Below are 21068 nucleotides of genomic sequence, written 5' to 3'. Positions count from 1 at the left end.
AACTAACATTTTGTTAGATAAATGCTAATCAAAATGTGGTGGTGTGTAGAAGGTATTAAATCTGTGAATTGTTTGCCACCCGTCCTCAGTGAGATAGGTAAGTACAAAACTAGCAAAGAGTTTGTCTTGGACTGAATCATTTTTTTCTGTTGCATTTAATGGTAAAATATTTGGATTGCATGGTACGGTATCATTTTCTAACAACTGACTTTTGTTGTATCGTACAAACATTCCAGTTCATAACAGATTTGTGGGGGAAAAAAAAACTTGTTACCGCTTTAGACCTTTTTCAAAAAATGGGTTGGAATAATTACCACATATAAGCTATAGGCAAAGGACCAGTATTTTCAAAACCTGAAGTCAAGACACGTGTTCTGACATTTCAAATCAACTTACTAGAACAATAGGAAAATTATATGTAGGATTCTGGAGCTTAGGATTCCCCTCAGTACAGAGCAAGGCCCACTGATATTTTTGTGGCACCTCTTGCCAAATGAAAGAATAATGTTTGTCTCTTCTCCAATAACGATTCCAGGGCCCAGAGGATACAAGGAATCAAAAGACTTTCCCCTGAAGATGTGGAGTCCATAAGGGACATTCTGACATCCAACATGTACCAAGTTCGGCAAAGGGTGTGTATGAGCCACCTGTGTTGTCCCCCTTGTCTGTCCTTGAAAACAGTCCTTCAGGAGTCCCCTGATGTTCATGTCATCCTCTGTAAGGTGAACTCTTGCTGAATATTTTCTCTCTGCTTAGTTTGGAGAATAGAAAGTTAATTGTCATGTTTCTGCTGCAAAATTGGCACCTGTGGCATGAAAAGAAGTGCAAATCTAGTTACCGTCTCTAGGGGGCAGGCTGCCCTAGCCCTGCAGCCTGGTGCTTTCCAGAACTAGCAGGTCTCTCTGCAAAGAAGCTCATCCACCACACCACAGAACAAAGATGGCACCAGGACACTGATCACAGTGCACTTGTCCCAGTTGTATTGACTACAATAAGAAAGTTGAGATAGTTTAGGTTCCCATATTGAAACTATAATTTATAATGAATAAATGCCTGAATAAAAGGAGACATCTTATTTCTCTATTTTGGAACTAGGTATGAAATCTCTACTAGTCCTTGGGAACTGGTCCAAAGTGCATACTAAGAAGATTTCTGAGGGCAGTGAATGAATCTTTCTGAAACTTTGACTTAGTTAAATAACATTCCATCTAATTAGTCATCTAACGAAGTCATATAATGAGAAGTTTTTATAGTTTGAGGATTTGATCGTCCATCCTAATCCCAATACTTGGGTGTGATTAGAAATGAATTCATTTTGAGGACCTTTAGTTTTGTGACTGTGTCCTTGATCATAGTCTTAATGAAACTAAAACAAAATCACCTAGACAAAGCTCCTCATCTTCAAAGGGAAGATGCTGAGGTCAGTGGAGTTGGTTATCTGACTTTTTCAAGGTTACAAAACAAATCCAGGTTAAGAACGCAGGACTTCTACCCACCCACCCAGTGCTCTTTTCATGACTCTGGACTTACATAATCCAATGAAAGTGAATGTTTTCTGGTCTCCTGTTTCAACTCAAAGGTCAGTGATTAAGAGGAATGTGTCAGTGAAAGGCTCTGCACCAGCTGGAGGAATACAGGTCAGCACTAATGGTAGTGTGCTTAGAGTAAATTCCAAGGCTTTCAAATCATTCCAAGTGAAACTGTTTCAGTAAGACTATCACATCCTGCCTTAAATAAATAATAGATAACAACTTCCTGGTTTGAAGAATGTGGCTAGCTTAGTGAGAGCCGGAGTCCAGAGGGTACCTGTTACTCAGCCTTTTCCCTACGTGGATGAAGATCAAGTTTAGGGAAAGGTCTGGAAATGGAGATGAAGATCCTAGGACTCTAATCCAGTCTAAAATAAGGTCAACTGCTCATCCTTTCTTTTCTTCCTTGGATGCAGTTTCCAAGATAGTCTCCTTTCGTCTCTTTTAATAAGTATCCTATGCATTCTGCTTTCCAGAGTTCTACTTTCTAAGATACACAGCACCTCCCTTCCTCATTGCCCTCAAATTAAAGCACAAAGACCTCTTTCCATTTAAGAAGTTTATTGCTGACGACCTTGGGAGCCAAATAGGGAGAACGCAATTGATAAACAGAGGGCAGTTACAAGCCTATGAGGTGGCTCTTTGACTCTACTTTGCTTACTCCATAAGTCAAACTCACCAGTCCTACCTCTTCCCGTCTTCCTCTCCTTACTCAGCTTTACAAAGGTCATGAGAATTCTCTCTTCCACCGTGGTCCTCTTGATCTCTTGAAGGAAAAGTCTACCTGAAAATGCAACTTAGGACAATTATACATTTACTCTGTTTCTAGCAGACAATCTACATTTTTGAGGAATGTCACAAAGGGTGTACCTTAGCCATCCTGCCCTCTGTAGCCTGGATGATAGATGCAGGCCTGGTAGCCAGGGCATTTCTCACCGATCACATCTTGAAAGAGGCCATCTTGGGCATTGGGATTTACCTCAGAACAGGACCAGGATGAATGCAGAGTTTGACTCTGGGCGACCCTAATGCAGAGTTGATCCAAAACTGAGCTGGCCCTGCTGGGTCTGTTGCTCCTAGGAGGACTCCAGCCAATTCTGTTTGAAGTCCTTCGACTCAGTAAACCCAGGACAGAATCTTCATGGGTGGAAAACTTAAAGGACTCACCTCTGGAGGTTCCTGGTAGGACAACCACAGAGGAAGCTCTCTGAAACACAGTGGGGATGGAGGTTGAGAAATACTATGACTAAACTTACAAGAGAAGAAACTGGCTTCAGCCCAGACCCCCAGGATAGGTCACAGATTGATGGGTGGTTCCTGAGTAGCCTGGATAATCAGATTACTCTCAGAATTTCTACATGCTTTCAAAGGAAGAGAGCAATTTCAGTTTCCTTCAGCAAACAGTTAATGCACATCTAGAATGTGCCGGGCATCAGGAACACTGCACTGAATAAGACAAAGTTCTTTCTCCTTTAGGACTCAAGGTCCAGTGGGAAGTACAAACTCCACTGTAACACAGAAATGGAGGGAGAGGAGGGAAGAAACTTGCATGCACATTATATGCATAGAGGCTTCTATGCTCCCTGTAGACAGGCAAAATAGAGAAGCACGTGGGTCATGGCAGGTTATGGGAGGTGAAATAGGAAGCCAACCGCCCAAGTATTCCTTAAAAAGTACAACCTCCTCCCAAGTCTAGGTGTAGGAAATCCTACTAGCAATACATTGTATGTATACACACACACACACACACACACACACACACACACACACTGCATTCAGTTTTGCATGATTTTAAAATTGATAAACAATTGTAAAAGTTTGTCTCTATATTCCTAATTCTTGTTTTATTTTTCACGACTGTGTCATGTTACCATTTTTAATATTTAATATTTCAATGTATAAAATGCACATAGGTTGAGGTGTATCATTACTAATGATAGATAAGAATTCATATTTCAAACTATTTTCAAATTTCAACTTTTTGGGGAAAATTCTTGTCAGATCTGTTAATGTGTCAGAAGTGGATGACAAAGAGCTCCCATTGGGAGGAGAAAGTTGGATTTACCCTTCCCTCATTGTTCCCTTGGCCTTTAGTTTATGCCTTCTTTTCTTTTCCCTTGGAGACAGGTGTCACTCTCACTCTGTCACCCAGGCTAGAGTGCGGTGGCATGATCACGGCTCACTGTGGCTTTGACCTCCTACACTCAAGCGTTTCTCCCATCTCAGCTTCGTGAGTAGCTAGGACCGCAGGTTCACACCACCACATCCAGCTATATTTTTTTTTCTGTATTTTTTGTAGAGATAGGGTTTAGTCACATTGCCCAGGTCGGTCTCAAACTACTGGGCTCAGTGATCCACATGTCTTGGCCTCCTGAAGTGCTAGGATTAGAGGTGTGAGCCACCTTGGCAGTCCAGTTTACACCTTTACAACACTTTTTTAATACAATTGTCTATTTTGTGAGGGTTACTTTAGTTAATAGCTAATGGAAACCACACATCTACTTAACTGGATGCACACACACTGAAACACAATGAACTGCAAGCTGGTGAAACCTATGAGGATGCCATTGTGAATCCCTTGTTGACTTGACTGTCTCATGTATGGACTGAGTGAGGGCCCATTATACATTCATATATTAAGTACTAATAGAGCTTAATATGCTTTGTATTTGTTTGGATAAAGATCAATAGAAATAGAAGTATCAGTATTTTCTTTCTCACCCTGTGGGGCATCTTGTGGCACTTTTTGGAGTGTGTGCACCCACCTAAAAAACACATGGCCTGAAAAATGCAGCCTGTACTCCTTGGCAGGCTACCTGTGGCCTGACCCCAGGCCCTCCATGCCCCTCCAGTCTCACCTCTCACACACTTTGAATGAAGCACCCCATTTTTTTGTGTGTAACAGACTCATTCCTGGCTCTTTTCCAGCACATCCTCTGACTGTCCTCTCACCTCCAAGGTGGTTACCAGCTGACGTCTTAGCTCATGTGTTTTCTCTTCCTGGAATTTATTCCCAGGATAACACTCACTCATCTTTCAAGACTTATCTCAGTACACTGAACTTTTCCCATCCAAGACTGGATGAAGTGCCTTTTGCCTGTACTCTACGACCCCTGATGATCCCAGAATCTTATCACTTACCTGCATGCATAGCATCTTATCCCTATTGATTTGACTTTTCCAGGAAACTGTAAGCCTTTTGAAGACTGTAGTTCTAATGTACTCACTTATTTAATCCTGTGCCTTCCACAGCACCTGAGGGTACATACAGCATTTTCTCTATTGAAGTGGAACTGACTATCCCCATCACAGCATCCGTCACTTGGGAGGGAGAGCCCCTGCGGTCCCGATCCTGTCATCTACCAGGACTTTGTGGTTTATCAGTGCACACAGTGTGTCACCTACTGGCAAACTGAGCATTTGCTGGTGGGCCTTTAGTGAGCACCAAAAAGGAGAAGAAATTTCAGTTAAGCATTTTGCAAACATTTGTCTGAGGACTGACTAATGTTGGCCTAGGGTCCATGACAAGTTTCCATTGGTCTGGGGTAAAGGACAAGGAAGATGTTATCATAAAGCTAAATTGATTCAATTTGAAGGACTATTTTTTTTTAAATCTCAAATTATGTTCTTCTTGTGACTTTGGTTAAGAGACTTTCTTTCTGAATTGATGATAATAATGGTTGATAGAAATTGTGTGTGTGTGTGTGTGCGCACGCATGCATGTGTAGGTATCCTTAATTGGTAAAATTAAAAGACAACAGCCCTATGGAAAGTCCCAAAGTAGTTTAGTTTTGATATTTTCCTTTCTTATTAAATTCACTGGCCTGGCATCCAAAACATGACCTGGAAAGGAAAGTGTATGTATGGGGCAGGCCGAGTCTGTGGGTAACTAAGGGAAGGACCGCTGTAAGGGTTAGAGCAGAAGGCAGAGGCTCCAGCCACAGCTCTGCCCTGAGAGCAGCATGACTTGGGGTCACACCCTTTTCTTCCTGGGACTGAAACTTGCTCATTCGTAATCAAGGCAAATGCTTAGCTGACCTCCAAGGTGCTCACCTGTTCTCTTGGTCTTAGGTTCCTGATGTTTCCGTGGCTTCCTTGGCTGAAAGTTGTACGAAGGAGTCCTTACGTATTTGACATTCCATTTTCTCTGCAGACCCTGTCCTACAACAAATATAACCTCAAACCCCAAACGAGTGAGAAGCAGGCTAAAGAGATTCTGATCCGCCGCCAGAACACCTTAAGGGAGAGCATGAGGAAAGGCCACAGCCTGCCCTGGGGAAAGCCGGTACACTGGGGCTGGGGACTGGGACATTCCTTCAGTCTGCAAGTGTTTGTCACCTGCTGAGCCTGTTCCTGTACAGGATCTCACATGCGTGACCATCAATATTTACACAAACAAAACCCCACCTTGTTACCTGAGAGATCCTAAGGCAAGAGTGCAAGACACCAGAGCAACCTTTTTCTCTGGGTTCAGGGTCTTAGGGACTGAAGGTATCTGCCCATAGGGTGCTGCCCTCCAGGGTGGGTCAGGGACTGCAATGCACTTGATGTGCTGCGAGTCCAGACCCAGACCTTATGGTGACCAGGTACTGACCATGCCCTTCAGTCCTCATGGTCAGTACCTGGTCTGACTCCTGGGCTCACCTTCACATCAGCCACTGTGTTCCTGCACTCTTCCCATTGAGGCCATAACAAACCAGTCTTAGCTGCAGTTTGGATGGAGGCTGGGTGAGAAGCAGGCCCTAATCTCAAACCTATCCTCAGTGGGGATATGGGAGTAACTTTGAAAGGTTGCTAATGGTCTCTTTTGTCATGAGAGGGAAAGGAAATACATATTGGAGACTGGTGTGGTCTGCTTTCTCAAAACAAAAAAACTCAAAGCCAGTAATCCAAACAAGATGCCACAGAACAGGTCTGTGTTCCTCCCTTTATTTTATTTTATTACTTATGAGAGGGAGTCTCGTTCTGTCACCCAGACTGGAGTGCAGTGGGTGGTGCGATCTCAGCTCACTACAACCTCTGCCTCCCGGGTTCATGCGATTCTCCTGCCTCAGCCTCCCGAGTAGCTGGGATTACAGGTGCCCGTGACCATGCCCTGCTAATTTTTGTATTTTTAGTAGAGACAAGATTTCACCATGTTGGCCAGGCTGGTCTTGAATTATTGACCTCGGGTGATCTGCTCACCTTTGCCTCTCAAAGTGCTGGGATTAGAGGTGTAAGCCAAAGTGTCTGGCCCTTCCCTTTATTTGCCATGTGAAGCTCTGAATCGCGGCAGCTTATTCTGCTTTTTCTTTCTACTTGCTACCCATAGGCTGGCACCAAGAATGTCCGCTACCTCTCCTTCCCCTACGGGAATCCTCAGTCTGCGGGAACAGACACAAGGGCTGCTGAGTTCTCAGGTAAGCTGCATGCCTGGCTTCTCTGCTGCTTTTCTGTAAAGGGTCAGATGGTAAATATCTGTGGGTGTGGAACAAGAGGCAACATGAAGAACATTATGTAGGTTACTTACATGATAAGAAAAAGAAGAAAACAACTTCTTTTATAGATGAAACTCATAACTTTGTTTATGAACACTGAAATTTGAATTTCATACAATTTTCACTTTTCATGAAATATTATCTTCTTTTAATTTTTTCAGCCTCTTAAAAATGTACTAACCATTTGTAGCTGACAGGCCATATACAAAGAGGAAGTAGGCCAGATAGAGCCCAAGGGTCATAATTTGATCACATCTTGAAGAAATGTGAGAGGGATGTTTTGCTGAAGTTCTAGTATTTACCCACCATTTAAGTATGAGCAGAATTCTCCAAACCTGGCTTAATTTCACTAAAATGATTTCACCAGACTTACTGATTAAATGTTTTCCATTTAATATTTAATTAAATGGAATTCTTAGAATTATTGAAACTTTATTATTCTAATAAAAGCAAAGTTACTATTTTTATGTGTGTATAAAACGATTTGCTATTAGCAAAAGGTGACATAAAATGTGTAACATGCCATGTTATCTATTTTTATTTTCCTAATTTTTAAGTGTTAAAATCACGTTGGAAATTCAAGTAAACTAAACATAGGATTTTAGTATTTAATCTTTAAGGAGTATATGTAATTACCTCAAAATGAAACTTTTTTTCTGATTTAAAAACATACTTCATACAAAATTAAAATCATTCAGTAGAGAAAAGCATGAAAAAGAAAGTTAGAAGCACTTGCAACCTCAATGCCAAGTTATAATCACCATAGAATGTTTTGGTGAACATCCTTCTAGAATTCTTCCTATACCTGCCTGACCCCACACTACTCATACTGACACCTCCCCCCACAAAAAAATCACAGAAACATTGCATCATATTATACACAAAAATCAAAGTATAGTCATTGTGTTGCAATTTTTATAAATTGCCTAGTTCACTGAACAAATGTTGTACATAGGTTTCCATGCCAGTAGATGTGGATCTAATACTCATTTTTAATGAGTTAATAAGAATTACATGCATCTGCCAAAGCTTATTAAGCTAATTCCTAATTAATACTTAAGGTATTATCAACTTTTAATAAATATAAACAATGATACATAATAAGGACTCTGGACCACTTGTGATTGGTATTTTCACAAATAAGCAATTATTCCCTTAGTATATTTTCCTGGAAGTAAAATGTTGACGTCAAATTCATATAGATTTAAATTTTTACAGATATTGTCAAAACACCATTACAAAAGATTATGTCACGAATTTGCCCTCACAACAACAGTCTGTAAGAATGATCTTTTCCTAATACCACTGGGCTGTTGTCAAAGTTTTGAGTAATCTGTGATACGATAGCATAAAATTTATATGCCAGATTTAATTCATATGAATCTCTTTGATTTTTAGTGAAGTTGAACATCTTTCACATTTTGTAAACAATGATATTTCTTGGGGTGATATTTCTGCCTTTGCTCATTTTTTGTTTTGTTTTGTTTCTATTTGGTTGTTGATTTTCTTGAGATGAATTTGAAGAACCCTATATAACAAGGGTTCTTCATCCATTTTCTCTCCTAAATGATGCCAATGATTTATTTTTTTGAGGCCAGTCTCTCTCTGTCACCCCGGCTGGAGTGCAGTGGAACGATCTCTGCTCACTGCAACCTCTGCCTCTTGAGTTCAAGTGATTCTCCTGCCTCAGCCTCCTGAGTAGCTGGGATTACAGGCATGTGCCACCACACCCGGCCAATTTTTGTATTTTCAGTAGAGACGGGGTTTCTCCATGTTGGCCAGGCTAGTCTTGAACTCCTGACCTCAGGTGATCTCCCAGCCTGGGCCTCCCAAAGTGCTGGGATTACAGGCATGAGCTACCGAGCCTGATCAATAGTTTAATTTTTAAAAATAATCTTCCTGGTACAAATAACCTGGAACCAGTTTTGTTATTTGAGTGAGAAAACAAGAAAGTGTCACCGTTATTTTTTTTTAATTTAAATTTTTTTAGAAAAAAATTTTACAAAGGGACAGGGTCTCTCTATGTTGCCCAGGCTGATCTCTAACTCCTGGGCACAAGGGATCCTCCTGCCTCGCCCCCTAACATGCTAGGATTACAGGTGTGAGCCCCCATGCCTGGACGACAGTTATTTCTTAAGAGACAAGCATCAATACCGCATGACTATGGTAGCAGGAGATGACCATGGAGCAGCCTCATTTGAGCACTAATGAACAAATCTTAAATAAGCATTAGAAACAAAATACAGCAGAACATTAAAAGTACAATACACCTTGCAAAGTGGGTTTATTCCAGAATTTGAGAGTCGTTTAACATTTGGAAACATACATACATGATTCACTAGACTAATAAACAGGTCACAGGATCCTAGCCTTTTAATAGATGTCCTCACTAAAGGATATCTCAGTCACACTTTCAGTCAAAGCCATAAAATGCCAGGAAAAAAATAGACAGAGTCTATATGAAGGAAAAATAAAATTCTACTTCTTCACACTGTCATTTCTGGTCTATGAAGAGGATAATATTGGTTCCCTCCATATGCAATTGTATTGTCCTGATGCAAAGCCAGTCTCATACATGCAGGGTACACATATCAACAGGTACATAAAGCCACTAGAACAGAGCCTGGAACTAAGTAGATGTGCAAGAAATATTAGTTGTTATTACTATTACTACTTAGGGACTTAAGGAAGCCTTGACTTGGATAAATACAGATGTTCTTGGAAAGAAAGACAACGCTTCACAATGTCGCTTCTACATGAATTAATTCAGACTTGGAATGAACTGTTAGTCCCAATGATTTCTTTTCTTTTACATATACTCGGCTGGTTGTAAGTTTCAACTAGGTGAATAAAGAGAGTGGTTAAACTAAAAATCTGAGAGAAAAGTAATGAAATAGCACTTATGTTAGCAGTTTTCTTCAATAAGTTTTAAAGATGGGAAATCAGTGCTCTGCAATATGTTATGGGTCATATGTCTGTAGGATTTTATATACTTGTTCCTATTTGTCATGGAAACTTATGCCTGTATATGCAGACTCATTTCTGGCTTGCTTGGAATTAACTCTACTGTGAATAATTTGTAATTTCTATGGTTGTGATTTATGAAAAATAATAAACCATGATACATTTAAAAAGGATTATAATAATGATGAGGATAAGGCTGAGATAGTCCTCAATGTGTAGCCAAGCACAGTTGATCACTGGAATCCTTCTCGCCAAACCCGAAGTCTCTCTGCACCAGGAGAATGGCTGGAGGGGATCTAGGGGAGACAGTGGAGACTCTTGTTCTGCAGGCAAGCAGTCCCTGGCTAACCCGCCTGAAACTTGGAGAATGCTTCCCTTCCTAGCTCTCCCCTTGCCCCCCAGGGTCAGGACTTTTCTTGTTCTGGATGTCTTGGAGCTCCATGCTGGTTTGGAGGACTTCACATGCTCTTTCGGGGCTCTTTTGCCTTCAGGGCTCACTTGGTGTTATAAGTAGAGAGGTCTTGCCTGGAAACCCCTTAAACGACGAGGCTGCTTAGAATCCATGTGCATCGAGGCAGATGAAAAAGCTCTGGAGATGAACGGTGGCGATGATAACACGACAATGTGAATGCACTTCATGCAAGGAACTGTACACTTATTTACAGTTAGACGAAAAAAATGGTTAAAATGGTCAATTTTGTGTTATGCATATTTTACCACAAGTTTAAAAAATATGGAGGTGGGGAGGGTTGCACTCCAGGTTTGGGTGTCTGAACAGTGTATCCTGCATCAGGTAGTTCATCCTCTGTGTGTTGGGGCTCGCCCTGAGCTGAGCAGAAGCACCTTCCTTATTTCTCCTTTCACGCCAGGGTGCCCATGTCCAGAAGTTCAGGCTGTCGGTCAGGTGGGAGGTAAAAGAACAGATACTCAGATTTTGTTGACAAAGTATCCACTGCTCTGCCTGGAACTGCACTGCCTGGGTGCCCATGTGGAGGAGAGTTACGCAAAAAGGACGAAACACAGTCCTCACTCTTCCTTTTTCTGCCTTCTGCTTTCCAGCCAACTTCTTCCTTCAATTTTGGGCAGCTCTAAGCTGAGCGAAACTTTGCAAGTCACACACCCATGCCTCTTCCTAGAGCTTGGAGTCCACTGTAAAATAACCCAGAGGGTGGTCGGGAAACCGAAACCACGACTAAGATCTGTCCACTGATGGGGCGCTCAACAGGAAAGCTTGGAGTGAGAGGACAGGGTTTGGGGGCAGAAGCCTCCAGGCCATTGTTTCCTTAGCTAGTGCTTCAAGCACCAAGGATCCAGAGGGACTGGTCCCAGGCCTCGTCACAGAGCACACATTAAAGGAGAGTTATGGAAAACAATGGACAGATATATTAATTAATGTTTTCTTTATTGAAAGAAGTTGGTCTCCCTTGCCCAATTTCCAAATTACCTTCTTAGTATAATTGGGTCACATTTTAGAGAAACATTATTGAACAGAATATTTTAAGATTGTCAGGTGTCCCACATTCCAAATACATTTTTTCAATGTAAATCTTTGGGCATATTCATTCTAGACATGGAGTTTTTGTTTTGTTTTTTAGGAGGAAGAGTGAGAGAAGGAACACGGCTTTCAGATTTAAATATAAATGTCTGAAAATACCTAAGTTCTTAGGAGGATTTTTAAAGGGAAAATAAATTTATGAGGCTAAGACTTTGAAGAAATGAGAGGAAATGAGATATGTGAGAAATATTCCTTTAAAGATGTGTGCACATTGAAGTGGGGACAAGGCAATGTCCTAGGCATGGGTTAGGGGTCTGGAAGAGAATCCAAGAAGGGACATTGTATACACAGCTGCTGGCTTCCCTCGCACGAGGTAGCCCTCCCTCTTGCAGGTGGATACACCAAGGAGACCTGATGGTAAGAAGTGGATTCGAAGCTGGGCAGGCTCTGCTCAAACTCTGGTCCCATATTCACCAGCTTGTGATATTGAGCATTGTAACCTCAGCCACTTTACCTGTGAGATTCATAACTTTACTCACCTGGAAGGGCCGCTATGAGGATTCAATGGCATGATATATGTAAAAGGATGAGCACAGTGACAGGCATATAGTAAATTATCAGGAAAGGGAAGTTCCCATCAAGTGCCAGTCAGTCTGTCACCTGCTTACTCCTCTGAAAGGAGGGCATCCGGTCACACCCTGGTCTCTGCTGTGGCTCCCTCCTATCCCCCTTTCTCCAGGATTGACTATTTCTGTATCAAAGGATTGGAATTCAGATGTAATGCTTTCTGGTAACCACTGATTAAAAAGCAAACCAAGAGAAAAGCAACCATTTTCAGATGGCTGCACCACATAACCTTCTGTGTAGCGTTGGCTTTGGACAAGACCAAGCATCTTTGTGTCCCATGGTTTATGTCTATGGCCAACTGATCTGATTCTGTAAAATCACACGACCTTACTTGCCTGGGGAGACTGGCTTGATACGCCATTTTTCATTCATTTCTATTTATTTATGACACTGCACTTATAGCTTCTGTCCTCCCATCTGCTTCGGGCAGTGTCCTCAAGAAGGAAAAATTGTGCTGATAAGAAAGTTGAGTGTAGAGCTGAAACCTCAGGCAAGGCTTTGCCTCACTCTGACTTCCTGCCATGCGGATATTAAGTCTTACCTCTGATCTTAAGTCTTGTTCTTTCCCCTTCTTGCCATGATGTTTTCCTAGATGATGACAGCAGCAATCCAGGATCCCCATCCATCATGTTCAGCACACTCTCTCGGATAGGGTCGCTTCAGAAACAAGAGGCACAAGAAATAATCCCGATGAAGAGCCTACACAGAGGAAGGAAGGCATTCAACTCTGGTTATCAAAGAAACACAAGCCAAGAAGAGTACTTGGGTGGAGTAAGGAGGGTGGCTTTAAGGCCCAAACCTCTGTTTCATGCAGTGGATGAGGAGGGTGAGTCTGGAGGGGAGAGTGAGGGCAAGGCCTCTTTGGTTGAGGTTCAGTCGAGGTGGACAGCTGACCGTGGACACGGCAGGGACCATAACAGGTCCCACAGTCCTTTGCTCCAAAAAAAATAGTGTTACTGTCCACAAGATTATTTTGGTGTTTCTCAAGAGTCTATCTTCCTGTGACTGTGAAAGAAGGATTTCTGGAATTCAGAATAGAGCTATTGAGTTTGCCATCTTGAAGCTGTTAGACATCAATCTATAAGCAGCAGGAAGATTTTTTCCAAGGACTGGGAGCAAACTTGCAGGCTCTTCCATGTTCTTAGTGTGGGATACCTTTAGATGAATTCCCTGTGAGTGAGAGAAGTTAATCACCCCAGGAATTAGACACTAAGAATTCCTAAGAACTTTCTATCACGAGCATCGGATCCAAGCCATATATTGAAATACAAATGCGATTGGTCAGTAATTCACATTGCCAATATGCATATGCAACTTATAATCCAATTAGAACTAGAAGAGCCTTTGAAGTCACCTGACTCAGCCCCCTGTGTTTATAGAAAAGGACATGTAGTCCCTGTGAACTATGGTGAGTTCATAGTCGGATTGCCCTCCCTCCAAAATGAAACTGATTTGATTTTGATTTCACATTCAATATGCAATAATTATGTTTTATCAGAGATAAAATTTGTTATGAATATGCTTTATTTAGTCAGTAGCAATGATAGATGTGATACACACTATAGGATTAATCTGTGAACAATGGGGTTAAGGTCTATTTCATAATTGGAATATTTATTTTAAAAATGAACATTAGAAACAAAACAGCCATAAACAGAGTTTAATAGCAATGACATCAACAACACGTATTTATTAGGGGTGCATTTGTAGGGTGTGACATTTTACCCTAGGGTATAAAGCTATTTTTCAATTTCATTTTCCATCCCCATTTTCTCTGAATTTGACCTTGAATCTCACACTCCAGCTCTTCAATTTTACTCACTTGTTGTCTTCTCTTCTGGCCACCAGTAGGTTAACAAACATTTATCAAGCATTGTTATTGGGCGAAATGACTAATGCAACTAACCAAATACCCTTTTGCCATCACTGTTTTTGGCATCTCTACCATCCTCAGCTGATTTAATCTTATATGTCTTTAAAGGCCATGATCAAGGGCATCCTCCATCCCTAGACCAGCCTTTACCTTCTCCCTTGGTGCCCCACATCCCTTTGGATATGCTATATGCCTTATCTGTGAATTGTGTCTATGCATACACATGTAGGTCTGTTCCAGTGGTCAGTGGGCTGAAGGACAGGGAGGACAGTTTGTTCATTTTAAATTTTATCCATTTATCTGTTGTGTTTTTTATCTTACCCCTTTACCTATTTTGTATTTTTTGGCTTTTTTTTTCATCTTTTTCTGTTATCGGTTATCACAGTGCCTTGTGCATGGTAGATTATAAATGTTAAACTGACAATAGTGTTTTAGATCTGTAATGGGCATTTGAAAAGGTGTTATCAGGCATTTTTATTTTGTAGATGATAAAAATGAGGTCTTGAGATGCTCTCTGATGCCAACTCAGAGTTTGTTTTTCTTTGAAGGATGCTTGCTTGTCCTCTAATATAACCGGTGGATGCTAGTTACTAAAGACATGTGCTTTCTCCTGAATGTATCTTTTTTTTTTATGACTTGAACTCATTTTCCTGCTGCAGTGGTAGAAAGGCCATCAAAGAAGCCCATTTGTCTTTCTCCTTCCAAACCTGAAATATAAAGCTGCTTCTAAATTGTCTAAATATCTTGATTTTAATAAAAATTACACGCTATCAAATAACAGTAATCAGCCTAAAGGGATAGAAGCACACATAAAACTCAGGAATATTTGGTTTTGTCCTCGTTTTTTTTTGTTTGTTTGTTTTTTGTTTTGTTTTGTTTCTTCTGTCACCCAGACTGGAGTGCAGTGGCATGATCTTTGCTCATTGCAACCCCTGCCTCCCGGGTTCCAGCAATTCTCCTGCCTCAGCCTCCCAAGTAGCTGGGACTACAGGTGCATACCACCACATCGGGCTAATTTTGGTATTTTTAGTAGAGACAGGGTTTCACCATGTTGGCCAGGCTTGTCTCCAACCCCTGACCTCAAGTGATCTGCCTACCTTGGCCTCCCAAAGTGCTGGGATTACAGGCATGAGCCCCTGCACCCAGCCAGATTTTGTTCTCTTTGTTTAAAGAAACAAGCAATCAACAACAAAAGAAAAAAACTGTGCTCCATGAAAGAAAGGCAGTGGGCCATTATCCTTAAACCATAGATGGAGATACAGCAGCAGAGAGAAGTCATCAGAATTCACCTTTCCAGTGCCATTAAGGAAACGAGCTCTTGAGACCTGAAGCGTCCCCACATCCCTTACTGGACTCTATCCATATAATAACAAGATATCCATTGCGAAGGCCCCTTCCCGGAGCAGCCGGCAAGGTCTAAGAATCAGTGGACTCTATCTAAACTCTCCTGTTTTACCCTGAGATGCTGGTGCCATTAAGGTGAGGTGTGGTATGACTTAGTAGAGTAGAACATTACCCTTTAGTTGGTAGAGGTCATAATGGAGTTGTTTTCCCCAAGGACATGTGTTCATCTAGACAGATAGGCATGGCTGTTCAAGCTTGGAAAGAGGCCCTGAAGCTACTTCCTAAAACTCGTGGCAGGTTGAAGGCCCCAGTGATGCTGTGGTGCTGGTGGCTCTGTCAGACATGGAGAGCTTATGGCCAAAATGGCCTCTGTATTTCATCATCCACTATTGTCTGAAAATGCAGTGTGATTTGATCTTCCCTCCATACCCTCTGGAAGGGCAGTGCACTTTGGAGATTGGTTGAGTGTACAGCAGCTAGCCCAGGAACGCTCTGGTTATCAATTTCACATGATGAGTTTTTCCAAGAGGCACCCAGCAGTGCAGCAGAGGGGATATTCTCTTGAGTGTCAAGGACAGCCTGGTGCTTCTTCCCTACTTCCCGCTGAAAGGAAATTAAATTGCATTAAGTTTCCTATTTTGAGCCTGGCTTCTGGTCCGCTAAACAGTCAACATTCTCTGCCAATGGGCCCAAAGAATTTGTCCTTTTATTTTCAACCTGAAAAAAAAAAAAAATCATGCACGACACACACAATCCTAATTTTCTTCTAAGAGTTTTTGTTTTTGTTTTGTTTGTCTTTAACTGTCTAAAACCTAGTTATATTATTAGCCTGAAGGGTCTTGGGTTTCAGTGAATTTCTGAAGTTGAGTAAAGTATCATTTCTTTTTTTGTTTTTCCTATATAGTAGGCTTCCACTTTAAAGATTTTCCACACATTTATGGTGTTTGGGATATGGTAAATGTTCTTATTCGTCCTCCTCAAGTCTGACGTGATGCCATGGGCACCTCTCCTGTCTTTAACCTACCTGCTAGAACAGAAACATTGGCCTATAAGGGAATCCGCTATGACAACGTAGAGAATGACATTCTGGACACTTTATTATGTGTCCTTTATTCTTTTCTTTCTCTCACAAAGTCTCTATACTGTGCTTCTCTGAGAAAGTTGAAGGGTCATGGGAGGCAGAGCTGGAATTACCACCCGAGTTTCATGATAAAATTACTTTTCCTGTATAAGAGGTGACTACTAAGGCAGAATTCAAGTCTTCAGCCTGGAATGTTGATTTCAATTTGCAGAGAAGCCCCGTGAATATGGCCTCACCTATCAAGATGCCTGACACTATGATCATTTATATTTTCAATAACATAGTTATTTCAAAGCCCAGGCTATGAAATCAGACCACTTGTAGCTGAGCGACTTTGGGGAAGTTAATTGTCATACTTAGGCTGAAATTTATCAATGGATAAAATAGGGTAGTAATTTTATCTACCTCATAGAATGATTGTGAGGATTAAATGAGATAATACACGTAAAATTTTCAGCTTAGATTTTTTTTTAATAGAAGAGTTTGATCACTATTAGCTATAATTATTTAGGCTAAAATACATGTGCTTATGAAGGAGGACATACATTGCTTTAATTATGTGAACTGAGACTGAGACTTCTGAAAGCTGGCTGGATTGGCAGAAGAGAGGATATTTGAGGGAGCAAGGGAGAAGATGTGACAGAAATAGAGAACATCGCCACCTTGATCCCAGCTCTACCTGGACACATTTCTGCCCAGCATCCATCAATCAAGAGCAGACCAAAGGTGGGGCTTGAATATGGAGTCACATCTTTTGACCAAAACACAACTTCATCTTGATTGTTTTTAGGTCATTACCTCAAATATCAGCAATATTGCTTTTTTGTTTGCTGGCTTGCTTTTCATGTAGATACCCTGGTATACAGTTCTAATCTTGATTCACTCCCAGAGAGACCATGGCGTTGCTTCTGCATACTGTGATGGGCACACAGTGAGGAAAAGGGAAACCTGTTTGTTGAGAAATAATTCAATGGAGTTTTAATTCCCCAGTTTGGAATTTCATTTCTATAAGAGACCTTCCCTCCAAAAAAGTGATTCTTTTAACTTGTGAATATTAACTAAAGAGATAAGTGTTTAAGCACTTTTAGTATGGAACAAAATAGTTTCTGGTACATTTCATAATGTTGCAAAATTAGGCAAAGTAAAATTTTCTTAATAAATGAAGTCAATGAGTGTATTGATGTTGTTTAAGGTTTTTGCAAGTCTATCCACAAATAAAACAGGTGGTTTCTTGTAGTTTTAAATTGTTTTTGTTTTAATTATTTTTCTGGCTAAACTCTGTCAAGTATCTCATTTCTAATTCCTCCTGAGAAAACCCAGCAGTGCAGACAGAACGCTTCCTTTCAGGACATCAGTCACTGTTAATTGCTAATGGGGCCATAAGCTAAGGGGAATAAAAGAGATGCCTGCATCAGTGCTAGCCACTGCTGTAATTAGCAAGTGATGTGCCCTTTCATCTGTGCACAATAATTGATTTAATAAATTCTTTTTCTTTCTGAGGCTCTAATGAGCTTCCAAGCCAGGGGTACCCAAGTAAGTATGGCAGGTTAGAAACACAATTTCCTTTGCCTAGTCTTCTTCAAGTTGGGCTTTACTCAACAAATTAACTAAAAACCATGTTGTGGACTGAACCAAAACTATTTCCTTAATAATATAGATCTTAAATTGAAATAGGTGGTCCTAAAATCAAGGTATTTACTCTGTGTTCTAAGAAATCAATCTTGAATGGAGTAGTGATAGCCAACATTTTTAGCGTGCTTACCATGTGCCAGGCACTATTAAAATGCTTTACATACTAGTTTCAGTACATCTGAAATGAAGGGAAATGAGTTTAGAGAGATTAAGTAACAGGTCCAAGGTCTCCCTAAGTTCAAGGAAGACCTTAGACAACAGGTCTGTCTTGGTTCATAACCACTGACCTAAATTTCCTCCTTGAGCAGAATTGGGAATTTAATAAGTGACTCAGATCTACACAAAATTCTTTCTTGCTTGGGAAAGATCCAATAGGAAAAAAACAGAGAAGCTCCATCTTGCCAAAAAAGAACTTTGCTTTAAAGTGGACATGTAAATACAGTGGAAACTGTTGTCGTTTTGAAAATTTGTTTTTATAAACTTAATGAATGATGTAAAAATTAGATGATAAGCAAGATTGCTAATTTGAGTCATTATGTTTTTGTTTTTGAGGACTCATAAAATGCTCTGGTCTGATTTTAAATTGAGTTTCTTTTTGAATTTCAATTATACGTTGTTTCCAAAGAACTTTTTCATGGTTCCCAAATGAGTCCCTGGCCAGATAATGTCCACAGTTCTCGGCAACGTTGAAACATGAACTATGTTGTTTACTTAGAATGGACATATAAACCAACATTTCCACTGAAGAAAATGGGAGGGGATAAGGAGAATGACTTCAACTATTGAAGCATTCATACAATATTTGCAAAAGAACTTATAATCTTGGCAAGCACTTTGTCAATAATTGAACATATACTATATGCTCATAATTTTACTAAGTACTCTATATATATACTTCAAAAATTTAATTCTCATAGCAATCTTATAGAGTAGTTAGTATGTTTATTCTCCCCACTGTACAGAGGAGGAAACTGAGTCTCAGCTAAGTTAACACAAAGGACATACAGCTAGTAAGTGGCAGTATCATTTAGAGCCATCTGTCTCCAATGTCACTAACTCTATCCGCTAAGCTGTAGTTACCCTCATAACTATTCTAGAGAATACACTGAAAAAAAAAAAAAAAGAATATACTTTTTGCCACCATCCTTTGAATTTTAAAGGTTACTTTACCAAACTAGATAAAATTTAGGTCTTGTTTAACTGCTGCTGCCACAGCTCCAAGCTTCCTTTCCGTTTTACTTGATGCTGAAGTGCTAATTCATGCTCAGAGAAGCTGTGACGAAATCACTCATTCAGGAGTTTGCGTCTTTGGACAAATATAGTGAAGTGAGGCTATGACTTATGCTTGAATTAAATTATTTTTATTCAGTATTTTTGTTTTCATTGGATTTTATCTTTGAACTAGTGAAAACACTCGCAATTGAGTCAGTTAGACACTCTTAAAATAAGGGGTCGCTTATCACCATGGCCCTGAGCCAGTCTAAAAAGAAGGAAGGACCCATAGTGTTTCATTTATTTTGTTTTCTTACAGCAACTTTTCTGGGTAACTAAGAGTGAGTGAAACTCTGACCCTGGGTTTCACTGGTGTACTATTTCACCCGTGAAGGCGGCCCTTGTTTTGAGTTCATGCTTGTCCTGGACCTGGTTCAGGAGGCAGCTCTATTATCTAACTGTGCCATCTTTAAAAGGGGTCGTGTAGATGAGGGGGACGGGGGGCGGTGGGAGGGTATCCCCAAAGTTCTAAATGGAGAAGTTAAAAAAACAACCAGTCAGAAAGGAGGATAAATGTTCTGTCCTCCAAAAAAGGATATTCTCAAAAGGAGAGGACAAAAGGACAGGTCCTTACCCAAGGACACGCCCACGGAAAGTCACACAGAGCCGGGCAGTACAGACCAGCCCAACACAGGGTTTAGCAAACAATGCTTGCCCTACCCCACCCACATCCCTGGAGCTGAATTTCAAGTTCTGATTTTAGACAATACAGCTGGAATGTCTGCACTTTCACTTCACAACACATGCCGTTTCAGGCAGCTCTCTGGTAAAAAGAAAAAAAATTGGACAAATATTAAAAGAATGAAAATGAAAATTTGAACAGTAAACTACATCTATGGTGAATTTGGGCAATTAAATTCTTCCAGGCAGAATGAACAGAAAATAAGACATTTTGGGGTACCTCACAAGAGGTTTAGTGGCATAATGACTTGAGGAAGGAGGGTGAATTTATTGGAGGAGAAAAGGTCCTATCATGATTAAATCACAACACTAAGCCTTTCTTGGTATTTAAGGGAGGCTCAGGAAACTTCCATACATAGGAAGATAATTTTACGTTTGATAAATTATTTGCAAGGTTTAGAGTCCTGTCCAGTGTTCTGTACAAGACTCTAAATGCTTTGGATGCCAGACATAAAGAAAGCTCTGGAAAATGTTGCTGCATTCATGTGTACTGTTAAGTCCTAAGATCTAAATATCTTAGAGCAATGGTTAAACCTTGCTTTAGCACTACAGGGTCAGTTCTTCCAGGCTTCTGAACGATCTCCAGGATTACAGTGAATGTAGTTTACCTTGCAATAGATGTCTTTCCAATAGGCATTAGCCTTACCTGTCTGGAGACAACCCTATAGCCTCTCCCTTCAACAAGGCAATAGTTCAGAATCAGCAGGTGTGGGATGCAGTATTAGCTCACAGCTTAGCAGCTGTGTGGTATTGACCAAGGAAGTCAGTTCCATATCACTGAACTGGGGATAACGACATCTACTCCGTCTAACTCATGAAGTGGTTGTGAGACTCGGATGAGGTCAAGAGTTTAGTAAACTCTGAAGTATGGAGCCCTGTATCTGTCTTGAGCAACCAGAAACATTTTTGTGCCTATGAAAGAACTTAAAGAGGAAAAACAAGTAGTTAAGAGCTGGAGTACAAGAGTAAAACAGACCTGAATTTGAATGCTGTTTTGCGGTTTTGTAAAACCTTACTTAGACAATTTGCTTAACCCCTTCAAGCATTAGCAGAATGTTTGACATACAGTTTAGTGCACAGTAAATGTTAGCTA

At 40.6% G+C, this 21068-nt stretch overlaps 1 protein-coding gene across 2 annotated transcripts in view; it reads left to right on the top strand.

Annotated features, from left to right (window-relative positions):
* LOC105490134 (solute carrier family 9 member A4) overlaps positions 1-19148 on the top strand; it is a 64047-nt gene extending 44899 nt beyond the window's left edge. For both annotated transcript variants that reach the window (XM_011755520.3, XM_011755521.3), the window contains 4 exons: positions 536-632; positions 5683-5814; positions 6841-6928; positions 12685-19148. In XM_011755520.3, coding sequence (XP_011753822.2) covers positions 536-632; positions 5683-5814; positions 6841-6928; positions 12685-13043 — 676 coding nt within the window. In that variant the 3' untranslated portion in view covers positions 13044-19148. The remainder of the gene's footprint in view (positions 1-535; positions 633-5682; positions 5815-6840; positions 6929-12684) is intronic.
* Positions 19149-21068: the final 1920 nt, after the last annotated feature.

This window comes from Macaca nemestrina, chromosome 13, assembly GCF_043159975.1.
Source record: "Macaca nemestrina isolate mMacNem1 chromosome 13, mMacNem.hap1, whole genome shotgun sequence".
Classification (NCBI taxonomy): domain Eukaryota; kingdom Metazoa; phylum Chordata; class Mammalia; order Primates; family Cercopithecidae; genus Macaca; species Macaca nemestrina.
This window is presented reverse-complemented; position numbering and strand designations above follow the sequence as displayed.